Here is a 13487-nt window from a genome sequence, read left to right on the forward strand (position 1 = left end):
TTTTCCCAATTAAGTACAGCTCATAACAATGTAAATCTTACACAAAATAAACTTTGGCTTTTGATAATACTGAATTTGGAATTAATTTCCCAAGTTGTTAAACTTATACAGATAAGGTTAATAATTATTTTTTGAAATGGAGTCCTAATCTCTTTCTCAAATGAAATGAATAATTTCATCATTTTAATCTAAAACTGTTAACTATTTAATCATACGATAATTAGAATACATTGAAATGATACTTCTACTGTTAGGCAATTACAACCAAATCATTATAGGGTAAACATTTATTTAAGTTTTCCAATTTAGAATCCAGGTTCTTATCCTCTTCATAAAAACTTCCAATATTTGCTTTTACTCACGAAAAGGATGTATTTCACCTAATTAGTTGAGAGATAATTTGTGGAAGCAGTATATGCTATTAACTCAAAAGTATCAGGGGAAAATGCATAAAGTTAACTAACATTGGCAGGACAACTTTGAAAAACATTGTTCCTTCTTATTTTATTACCAAGAAATGGCTTTAGGAACAAATTATTGTGCTTACCATATCAAATTAGACCTGCTTGAGCAAAAAGTATGAAAGACAGTTTAGTTAAATCTTAAATGGATATAAGATATGTTATCTTCAGTTCTTTCTGGACAGAACCATAAAATCTTAAGAGTTATGGAATGACTCATTTGGGGGAGGTATGTGTTTTAATTCCTCTCTCTACAGAGAAGTTACAAATGAATAATTTAAATGAGTAGCACTTTAAATTTGAACAGTACAAAAATCTCACTTTATACAGTAACTAGGATATTCTGTGAAATATTTTGGGCATTCTTTTCCTTAATAATATGGTATAAAATTCCATTATCATGGAGAGTTTATTATGGATTTTCAGAGAGCAGTCATTCTTCTCTTTTTATGTCATCTCTAACAACTACTAATTTCCAGTGAAACTTTCTATGTTTTTTTTTTTTTTTTTTTTTTTTTTTAATTTATGATAGTCACAGAGAGAGAGAGAGGCAGAGACACAGGCAGAGGGAGAAGCAGGCTCCATGCACCGGGAGCCCGACGTGGGACTCGATCCCGGGTCTCCAGGATCGCGCCCTGAGCCAAAGGCAGGCGCCAAGCCGCTGCGCCACCCAGGGATCCCTCTATGTTATTTATTAAGACTAGACTATTGGACATACTGATAAATATCATTAAATTTTGTATTTTCTTAAAAATGTGGTATACAAATTAATTTGCTAGTTATGACATACTTTTATTTAGCTCTCTGAGGGTCTGATATATCAATTTTAGACATATATTTTATTGAGTTCAGATGTCTATGTTTTAGTGTGTTAGGAAACTTCAGAGTCATATCAACTTGGTCAGCACTGTAGTGGAAAAAAATATATGAAAGCATTCCGACTTGCAAGGGTTTCCCACATCTGATTTTTAGACTCTTGTTTTATTACTGTATTTAATGTATATAAGGAAATTTACATGACAACAGTATGGCTCTTGGTTATGCAACTTTATACAAGGAAAAGAAAATATTTCATTATTTTATCTTATTTTAAGAGCGAAACTTAGTACCACTGAATGATGTTAATTCATTCTTTAAAATTATGGCTTAATTTGACCTTATGTAATACCTACAGAGGTAATAACATTATATAATTTAAATCGCTGTGTATATACAACATTTTTAACTACCATTCTGTGAATATGTGACACAATTGAGCTGTGTGCGCATATGTGCACTTGTGTATATAAAACATGGATGAGATTCATAAACAATGATCTACTTTCTTATGCTAAAGCTCTGCTAACATAATAAATGATGATAAACCAATATCTCACTTGCTCTCTGCCTTTCTACTTGTCATTTTATGTCAGAAATGCCAATTTTAAGCCAATTTTGAATTACTTAAGCATAATCAGGAATACAAACAATTTTAAAATACTCTAAAAAGTTGGGACGCCTGGGTGGCTCAGCTGTTGAGCATCTGCCTTCAGCTCAGGGCATGATCCCAGAGTTCTGGAAGTCCCACATCCGGCTCCCTGCAAGGAGCCTGCTTCTCCCTCTGCCTGTGTCTCTGCCTTCTCTCTGTGTGTCTCATGAACAAATCAATAAGATCTTTAAAAAAATAAAATACTCTAAAAAGCAATTCTGGCACTGGATGAATACTTTTTAAAACTTTGGCTATGAAGGCTTGTATGCATAAAAATGAATTTGATGAATATAAATAGAAGTCATATGTGTGCATTTGTGAGCTCTATAGTACTCTGAATTAGAATTCATTGCTTAGGTATTTAAATGTCTTCTGAAAAAATTCTGCATATGCATGATTAAACTAAATGAGGTCCATAAAACTTCCCACAGGTATTATGATATATGATATTTTTGATTAATAGTCTCAAAATTCTTGCAAAAAGTTTTGCTGATTCAATATTTACTTTTTTTAAATTCACTTTTCATAAGGATGGATTTGATTTTCTTTGTCCCAAAGTTTTCATTCAGGTACAACTATAATGCAGTGTGCCATATCTAATTTATTCATTATATATTTACAAAGATAATTCAGTTATAATATTTTCATTCATCCTCATATTACCATTTATACAATAATAATATTTGAATTTATTAAGTTATTGTGCATACAATATATTTGATAATAAGTTATTTTCAAAATAAATGAGCTAGTCTGGCAGGAAAAATTAATAACTTGGAATTAACAGAAATAAAATTCATACTTTTTAACATGCAAAATATGGTTATTAACACTTCCCAGTCCCATAAGCCCAATGATAATAAGGTTTTATTTTCAGAGAATTTTTCACTATCTAAATTTTGCAAATATATAATATTAAATTATTAAAGCATAAAACAAGTCATCATCTGAAAATATTTGTAGAAATACATACCTGTACATGTGAAGAATTTAGATTCGCCCACACTAAGCTCTACTTTGCTAAGTGAAATTGTCACTTGAAGAAGAGCTGAAAAAAAAATTAAATAATAATTTAGTATGGCTTTCAACATGAATTCTAAGATTTTATTACATGATCTATAAACTCCACAGTCCAAACAGCAATTATTTTCCCTGTAAATTTTTGTACCTGTAAAAAGAAATGAAAGTTTTATAAAATATAATCAAATTATAAAATAGAGTCTAACAGCATTATGTCTGATTAGATGTAATTCACAACCAGACCAAATATAAGACTTATTAAATCTAACATGTTGAAATTTGTTGATCATGTAAATAAGTAAATTCATATTCATTTTCATATTTGCATTCTTGGTTGTATATGTACTACCACATTGGGCAATAACTACAGAAAATGTTTGCCCAACATAGGGAGCCTTGTTTGAAAGAGTAAATCTTATACTGTCATCATAACAATAAAAATATAAACTACATTTTAACCATCTACTAAAATATTTCCATGAAAAGAAGAAAAATATTACATAAGAAATGTGAATGAGCATTATTTTCACAAGATAAATAAATAAGTGAAGGAACCAGTAAACTAGTAATAAAATCGAGATGTTCAATAAGTTTGTTGTCAAAGTTGAAATAAAATAGCTGAATATTCTAAGATTTTAGAAGGTAACTAGAATTATTATTATTATTTTTTAAATATTTTATTTACTTATTCATGACAGACACAGAAAGAGAGAGGCACAGACAGAGGCAGAGGGAGAAGCAGGCTCCATGCAGGGAGCTCGATATGGGACTCCATCACAGGACTCCAGGATCAGGCCCTGGGCTGAAGGCTGCGCTAAACCACTGAGCCACCGAGGCTGCCCCTGCTTTTTTCTTTGAATCTTTAGTATGCGCTTTTCCAAAATCTAATCTTGTGATTTCCAACCCTCAGCTAGAATTCCGTTTGGACAGCATGTTTTAATTTCAAATTTTTTTAAAAAATTTATTTATGATAGTCACAGAGAGAGAGAGGCAGAGACACAGGCAGAGGGAGAAGCAGGCTCCATGCACCGGGAGCCCGACGTGGGATTCGATCCCGGGTCTCCAGGATCGCGCCCTGGGCCAAAGGCAAGCGCTAAACCGCTGCACCACCCAGGGATCCCTAATTTCAAATTTTCTATGTGCAAACTGAACCCATTTCCCTTCCACCAAAACTTGCTCTCTGTTTATATTCCATGTTTTGGTCACCGTCAATCAGTTTTCAAGTCTTGGAGATACAGCCTCTGAAATATCATTTGCTTGCATTCTTATTTATTTCCCATACTTTTCCCCTAACACATGTACTCATTAATTTTGATGTGAGATGTTTATTTTAATCTGAGATGGTGATGTATCAGATTATTTATTTCTTTTTCTGACTTTTCTCTCTTCAATCTCTTTTTCCATGAAGTATTTCTCAGGCTGTTGTATGCATAAGTTTCTAAAACTGTTCAATTTCACCTTCCTAGTTCAAAAGTCCTCAAAGTGGATTTACTGAGCCCAATTAATTATTATACAAATTTTAATTGAAAGAAAACTTACCTTTCCAAGTTTATTTCCAATTAATCTTTCTCAATGTTCTGAAGCTAGAGACAACCGCAATTAATTATCCCTGCCCTTTCTCCATGGACTCTTATTTTCCTGCCACTATGTATTCACTCAAACCTATTTCCTCTGGCTTTCTCTCCCTTTTTCACATGTCCACATGGCTGGCTATATTCTATCCTCAAAGCAAGAGTAAAATATCAATAACTTTACAAAACATTCTTTGTTAGTCTCTTTATGCTATCAATAAATAAATATCTTTGATCAGTAGGCATTTTCATCAAACTTACATAATAGCTACTTATATTAATTTCTCTACCTTATTTAAATGTAAATTTCTGAAAGTGAAGGCTCATCAACCTCACTTCTGTTCCTTGCTTAATTAAACTGATAAAAAAAATATGACTATATGGCAGAACAATGGATAAACACCAAGAGCTTATTACACGGCAGATACAGGACACTGACATTAGTGACATTATACAATTTTGGAATGACTTCATTCCCTTAAATTGAATTTAAGTATATCAGACAGTTTGAGAAATGTCTGCCAATTGTTGTTTAAATAATTTCCATCTTTGGTCTCTGTAGTAAATTTGCTTTCTTAAGGAAAAGTTTATAGAAAAGACAAAACTTGAAGGATGTAAGCACTTTAAATGTTAAATATAGTTCTCGGTAATTTTATACTATTTTGCTTATGGGTATAATAAATATCCTATCATTGTAATAAAATGGAATTGAGCCTGAAATTAATTAGTTAATTTATATTAAAATACTTGGTTAATTTTTCATTAAGCAAAACTATCAATTCACCCATTAATCAAGAACATATTTTTCATGGGCATTTTGGTGACTAGACACACTGCTATATTTCAGGTTATTAAAATAAAAAAAGAAAATATGTAATAACCTAGTTTAATACATTTCCCAAAGGCTCAATTTGCACTATTGACCTATATAGATACATTAAAACATGTGCATATTAGGAAAAACTTGAAGAACTAAAGTTTAAGGTCATGTCTTAATCATGGCTCTCGTGATTTAACATCCAGAGTCCCTTGTAATCATTCTTGACCCATGGCCACCTCCAATAGTCTCATTTTGGACCCAAATATCAGAAGAAAATTAAAGTTTTATAGTGTCAAAAGTTGTGTCCATAAAAAACTGGATAGGACTCATCTATTTGATACCTACCTTGTTAATCTCTCCTTTATTTCTGGTGTTTCAAGTTACACACACAGAAAATGAAAGTGGATAGTAATATGAGGCCTTTATTTCACTTAGAAAAAATAATATTAAGCATTTCTAATTAAAATTTCTATGTAGGATTGGAATTTGAAACTTAAATGGCATTCATTGATCCTCAACAATCTCATTTTGGTGTTCTACTTTTTATATATTTGGAATAGATATAATAACTTTAAAGAAGACTGTGTATAGTATTTCATAGATTCACCCCTTAGAAGTCATTACTGATTACATAATGGCATTTCTTAAAATTCAACCAATAAATCATCTTTTTGTATTAGAATTAAGGTTGAATAGTAAAAAAAAAAATTCATCTTCACATTACATTCTTTTTCTAAAAGTTTTATTTATTTAAGAAATCTCTATACCCCATCTATGTGGGTATACTCACAACCCTTAGATCAAAAGTCACATGCTCTTCTGACTGAGCCAGCCAGGTGCTCTTCTTTATGAAAGATTCTGAATGGTAAGAAAAAACTTTAACCCACAGACTGAAAAGTGGAACGTTGATAAACCTATGTTCTCTGTGAACTATTCTCAAAGAAATGAATGTAATATCAACCTTAATAGGTTGATTTAATTTTACAAAATTAAAAATTGTCTATAAAAATCAGTGTTTATTAACTATATGCATTTTGCAAATCACTCTTTTAAATTCAGTGGTATACAAAAATAATAAACCATAATTCCAAAATCAAAGGAATTATAATTTATTTGCAAAGATTAACACTACATAAAACGATAAATAATAAGATGACATGTATCAATTACGGCCATCATGAGATTTATAATCAGGAAGCCTGCATAGTGGACAATAAAACTTTAAAAAATATGAAAGATATTATAATAGACAGAAAGAGGATAAACATTCCAAGTAAGGATTATGTATGCTGATGGACATTCCAGGTAAGGTAATAGTATTCAAGGAACATTCAGAGGATAGTTAGTAAGTCAATATAGAGGAGGTTAAGTTCATGTATAATATTGGTAATATATTATCATTGGAGAAATAGTTTTGAAAAGACATTGGAGGATCTCAAAAGCCATAGTAAATGTCAAACCTTAAATTTTTCTTCATTAATTATTTATAAATAGATACTGACATGACAAAATTGGCATTTAGTAAAGGTTAGGCAAAGATAGGATGACTGACAATAATTAAGGGGACATGCACTCTAGGGTAGTTATGTTGAGTATCTGAGCTGGCTTGTGGCAAAGAATTTGGAAAGACCGGAACAGATGTAATAACAAAGAAAGATCAAAATAGAAGTTACACCTGGGATCAATTAGAAAATTAGGATGAATAGGGAAAAAGTCAAAGATATTAAGATTTTCTACTTCAGCGAAACAGGGGTCACCAACATGGAAAAGAATATCAGGAGGAGAGCTAATGAAAAGAATATACAGAACTGCAATTTATTTCCTAAATGAAAATTATTTCTCAAGATAGAACATAGGCAACACAAAGGTAATCGCTATCATAACAAAGCTTAAATTAATATTTATAAATTTAAGCATGCATATCAAGTAGCAGATACTCGAAATAGAGTTTCTTAATTCATAGGAATATAAATATAATGAAGTCATTGGCATTTCTAAGTGCCATGAGGGGCCCAAGAGCCTGTTGCAGTTTGATACAACATTTAACAATGGCATTTAAAAAGGGCCAGTTTATCACCTACAGAGGTTTAAAAGCTGACAACTTCATCAGTCTACTATATGCCTGACACAAAGCAGAGTTGGATTCACTTAAAATTCAACAGACATGCAGAGAGAACTTAGGGCACTGATTTATCTTGATACAATGACTTGTAACATTTCTCAAGCAAGCACTTTTATTCCTTGGCCTCTACATCCAGGGAGTTGGGGAACGAAGGCACTTGCCTAGTAATTACAGAAACTCTCAAGGAATCTTACTCACTTAAAGTCCTTATAAATTACTGATACCAAATGAGTATGATATTCTCAATTTTTCATTGAAAACATTTTAAAACTTACCTACTTTAAGAGAATTATGTAAATAGTTTACTTGTTCACGTTTTTATTATTGAATTTTCATGTCATTATAGTATAACCGTCTAAGTGGTTTATTAGATTTTGAAAATGTTCAAGAAAATTCAGAACTTTTGAAACATTTAAGAAATAAATACTCAAAAAAATACTCTGTCATCAAACACTTTAGGAAATTTGATGCTATGAATGTTTCATGAGAATTATTTTTAAATAAATTTTTTCATCTAAGTTTATCAAGATGAAGTTAAACTTTTTAGTGTAATTCCTCTCCAGCTGCATGGTTTGTTTTGTTTTGTTTTGTTTTGATATTTGAATTCAATTTTCCTATCCTAAGTTAGGAAAACAAATGTCGCAGTTGCTAGATCACTTGGCTTCTTCTAAAAGAAAAAGCCCAACTCTCTCATGCTTCTGTTCAGTTGGCTCCTTCCTGTCAAACTATAGACTCCACCTAAGGACTTCCATCCTAAAATTCCATCCTAATTATTAAGTGAAAAAAAAAAAACACAAAAAAGAGAACAAAACAAAATAACCATATAAGATAAAAAGAAAAATCATCCTTTCCTTGCTTCTCTCTGAAATTACTATGGTACATCCTATTTGTCTTCATCATATTACTTAAAAAACAAAAAAAAAAAAGAAGAAAAAGAAAGAAGAAAGGAAAGAAAGGAAAGAAAGAAGAAAGAAAGAAAGAAAAAAGAAAGAAAGAAAGAAAGAAAGAAAGAAAGAAAGAAAGAAAGAAAGAAAGAAAGAAACTCTTGAGGCCCCCAGTCATTCTTTATTCTATTCCACTTTACTTCAGTTCTTTTCATTCAACTAATAAGCTTGCTATTCTAAGGTCAACCACAACCATCCAATTTCCAAATTCAGTAGCACTTTCACCTTTGAAAAAAAACCTGACTTAATGAAGGATGAGACACTGCTGACTATTTTGTTTTTAACTGTCCCATTACTTGATTCCTACATATTTATTCTCTGCTCACTTTTCTACATCCTCCTATTTTAGTCTTCTTGGATACATCTCTTCTTCCATATATGCCCTAAATTTCTGCATTTCTTAGTGATCTCTTCTTTGATTTCTTCTCTTGGAGTCCTACATATTCTCTTCTACTCCAAACACATATATGATGTTTACTATGTGCTGGGCAATGTTTTAATCAGTTGACAGTACTAGGAATTTACCCAAAGAATACAAAAATACTAATTCAAAGGGATACATGCACATCAATGTTTATAGCAGCATTATCTACAATAGCCAAATTATGGAAGCAGCTCAAGTGTCCATCTACTAATGAACAGATAAGGAAGATGTGGTGTATATATGCAATGGAGTATTACTTGACTGTAAAAAAGAATGAAATCTTGCCATTTGCAACAGTATACATAGAGCTAGAGAGTATTATACTAAGCACAATAAGCCAGAGAAAGACATACCACATGATTTCACTCATATGTGGAACTTAAGAAACAAAACAAATGAGCAAAGGGGAAAAATATATAGAGAGATGCAAACCAAGAAATAGACTCTTATTAGAGAACAAACTGATGGTTACCAGAAGAGATTGGGTGGGGATAGGTGAAATAAGGGATAGGTATTAAGGAGGGCACTTGTGATGAGAACTGAGTGCTGTATGGAAGAGTTGAATCATTATATTTTACACTTGAAACTAATATTACACCGTGTGTTAACTAACTGGAATTTAAATAAAAACTTAAAAAATGTATACATAAATGAAGTGATACTATAGGCAATGAAATAAAAACAAATGAAACTTTCTTAATCACATTCCTCCATGGATGTTTCTGTTGTTGAATTGAATAAAAAGGAGTTTTAAATCTACTTTTATTTTCTATAGACTATTCTATTTTTGAGAATCTAGATCTTGTTAAATTTATAAAAATTTGCATAAATTACATTAGTGACATATTAAGTGAGTCAAGTAAAATGTTCTGCTACCATGGATTATTCAGTAATTGTGAGTGTTTGTGTTTCAATAGAGACATGCATTTTACTCGTGAATATGTGTACAAATATGTCATTCAAATGATTGGTACTCAAAAAGTAACCAATGTTCAAAAAAGACATGTGAAGGAAAAGAAAGGGTGAATACGGATAAAATGAAAGAAAGAAGTCCAAAGGAAAGTGAGAATGTCTATAAAGAAATGTGAAGAAATGATCAGCTTGGGAAGACCATCATGGTGAGACAATACATTTTATGATCATTACACTCATATGTCATGGAACCACAGCACTGAACAAAAATCAATCACTTATGTATTGAGATTTTCCAACATGTCAAACATTTAAAAACCTGGGCTTATCAAGAAATTATGAATAAATCACAGCAAAGAGGAAATGTTTGTGAAATGAAGTTACCGCAGATTCAAATATACTTTTGTTGTAACAGACAAAATGATTTTTCTCAAAATCCATTGCCTGAAATTAAATAGCACGCAATAAATTTAGAATGAAATATAGAAGTTGAAACTCCAAATATGTCAATACTTATTTTTTGAAACTCCAAATTTAGATAAACTTCAACACACAGCACACTCAACAAAATAGTTTATTAATAAAAATAAAATAATGGCATTACTTTATATTTATAAAACTGGAAGGAAAAATACCATCTGTGCCATATTTTAAAGTAAATCCTTTTTCTTAAATCATTTAATGTAAATAAAAGTGAAAAAATATCCCTTCATGCCAATTAGTCTAGAAGATGTCGTCTGAGTGATGAGTGAAGCAATCTGTGGTGGGCAGGCTTGGAGTCCATTACCAGACCAAGCACAGCTCACTCATCACTTATTTTGAGTGTGACATTTAATTAAAACTAAAATATCATGAAGTGGCAGCTAAGTCCAAGTTCTACATCCAATCCAAGTTTATTTCAACAGACACCACTTAGACATGTAACTTATTAGCTGCCTTGATGAAACCAGCATAGAACATTGTGTGAAATTTTGAATCACTGCTAATACTATGCGGTAATAAATTAAATTAAGGAAGAGTGTTTGCGTTGGGGCTAATTCCTAAGTGTCTGGATGCCTATGTAAGTGCTTTGTCTACTTCAAGTGTGTGGACTTTCTCTCCAGATTGAGGTTAGTCTAAACCTTATTTATAAGCCTGACAAATCAAAAATCAAACATCCATCACAGCAGGGCTATGCCAGAATGTTCACCTGCCTTCCTTCCCTGAGTCGTCTCATTGGGCTGGCTATTCAACATTAATAGTGCTTATCAGCCTCCCTTGATATACATTGTTAGAAAATGTGAAACCTGTCGGGATATTCTAGTGTGAAACAGTGTGGAGAAAAAGAAAGAACATGCATTCTGCAACTTTAGGAACAAAAATGTTTTAAATCAGAAGCATAATTATAAAGGACCAATGAAAGATGTCATCCATAATGTAAGAGTATACTAATTTCCTTTGCTCAGTGCAGATCATAAAATTACTATAACATGAGTACATTATGTCACAGAGTCCAAAATATTTCTATAGGAATACACTCCATTAAAATAAACAATTTTGAAAGACTATAGGCATGAGTCATAATATTTTTAAAAGTTTTCAATAGCACAGGGTAACTAACAGCAATTACTAGAATAAAACTGGCATTTATCATTCAAAGATATATGCAATTAGTTACTCATTGAGTGGCTCACTCAATAACCATGTATGGGATCACGGAGTAGATTTGTCTGATAACATATATATCAAGTTTGTTGTTATATAACCACAATAATATTTCATGAAGCTGAAAAGTTTATGGTTTCATGAAATAAGCAATTTATATGTTTTAAGAAGTCAACAACAGTTTTGTTTCCTAGGCCTCCAAATCAATGATAACTTTATATTATGACTAGGAGCATATAATACTAAGATTAAATATTACCAAAAAAAGGATATTTTACATATGATTTATTCCAATGTGTTCACAGAGTCATGGAGGCAAGCCAGAGAAATTTTTAAAAAGAGCAAATTAGTTTGGATCGTTAAATATAGAGAAACCTTTTTTAAAAAGATTTTATTTATTTATGAGATGCACAGAGAGAGAGGCACAGACACAGGCAAAGGGAGAAGCAAGGAGCCAGCCTGATGCGGAACTCGATCCCAAGACCCTGGGATCATGACCTGAGCCAAAGGCAGATGCTCAACCACTGAGCCACCCGGTGCCCCACCCCACGACTTTTCTTTTTAAATGAAAGCGTTTTAAACATCTCTGTCAGATTATTACAGCCTGGAGGTGTCTACAGGATCTCTAGTCTAGTGATCTCAGGTTCCAGATGAGGAAATGAGTCCAGAAGGTTTATCTATTTCAGCAGGTGCCAAGATAAACCAGAAGTAGTTCTGTGCTTAGACTACTTCCAAGTAACGTTCGATTTCCATCTGAAGTAACGTTCGATTTCCAAAATACTTGGTGCTATGCTGTTGAAGACTGAGTGAAAGAGCAGACTGGTTACCTCCTCAGAGGGGTGGAAAAATTAAGTTGGGGATAATCCCTTCCAGATGGGAAGAGAGCAGATAGCCTACCCCCTCTTCCAGGGAGCCAAGAGAATCAGAAAAGACATGTACAACGTGGAGCTGCCAGAACTCATCTACAGCTTCCTACTTTGGGCTAACGGAATGAGAGGCTGTCCACAGGTGTAGAGGAAGGCTGGAATCAGAGAAACGGAACCTTGCAATTTTGTGTGGCTCTATGTGTGAACAGGCTCTATGTGTGAACAGCAGCAACTCCGCAACTGGTGACTGCAACAACCCAAGGCAACAGAGAACTCAGAGTGACAGAGTGAGTAAGAAGAGAGGGAGTTAGTACTGTTGCGGGGTGTGTTCCTGACTCCTGTGTGGTGCAGGAGGATGTAATGTCCCCAAACCCACACAAGTCTCATGGAGCAGAAAGCAGCATCGGGCATGAGGCTTGTTGTGGGGGGTTCCCTACTGAGAGGTGAGTGACTGACAGTGAGGCACACACCCGCCAAGGACAGGGCAGGAAACGTAGAACTCTGAGAAGTCCTCAGCACCAACAGCAGCTGAATGCAGCTGAGGCCGCATGAGAGAATTCCTCACCCCTGACTTGGTTCACAGGACAAACCACATATTCACCAGCAATTTCTCTAAGACACCAGTTCAAGGAATCAGGAACCCTAGCAGGGCTGGAAACCAAACCAAACCAAACCAAGCAGCTGAAGCAAGGACCACAGTTAGAACTAAGAGACCAGAGACCGGCCAGTGTCTCTAAGTTTACGTAGGAGAGTTTCCCACTGGGGCACAGGGGCTTTCTGTAGAGCATCCAACTCTTGATTTCGGCTCAAGTCATGATCTCAGGATCATGAGATCAAGGCCCACTTCAGGCTCACCTGCTAGATGTGGAGCCTGCTTAAGATTCTCCCTCTCCTATAGGGCACCTGGGTGGCTCAGTGGTTGAGCATCTGCCTTTGGCTCAGGCATGATCCGGAGTCGTGGGACCGAGTCTCGCATCAGGCTCCCCGTGGGGAACCTGCTTTTCCCTCTGCCTATGTCTCTCATGAATAAATAAATAAAATCTTAAAAAAAAAAAACGATTTTCTCTCTCCCTCTCTCCCCCTCCCCATTCTCTCTTTAATAGAAAAAGACAGAGAGACAGAGAGAGACAGAGAGAGAGAGAGAGAAAGGAAGGTTCCCCTACCATATCAGACACACAGATGCTACTATCTGAGGAAGGTGGTATTAAAGATTCAGAATTTACCTGAATGATATT

At 33.6% G+C, this 13487-nt stretch overlaps 1 protein-coding gene across 2 annotated transcripts in view; it reads right to left on the reverse strand.

Annotated features, from left to right (window-relative positions):
• Positions 1–13487, reverse strand: part of NCAM2 (neural cell adhesion molecule 2) — a 503824-nt gene that overhangs the window by 206368 nt on the left and 283969 nt on the right. For both annotated transcript variants that reach the window (XM_025995672.2, XM_025995673.2), the window contains exon 2: positions 2903–2977. In XM_025995672.2, coding sequence (XP_025851457.1) covers positions 2903–2977 — 75 coding nt within the window. The remainder of the gene's footprint in view (positions 1–2902; positions 2978–13487) is intronic.

The sequence above is a fragment of the Vulpes vulpes genome, chromosome 15 (genome assembly GCF_048418805.1).
Source record: "Vulpes vulpes isolate BD-2025 chromosome 15, VulVul3, whole genome shotgun sequence".
Classification (NCBI taxonomy): domain Eukaryota; kingdom Metazoa; phylum Chordata; class Mammalia; order Carnivora; family Canidae; genus Vulpes; species Vulpes vulpes.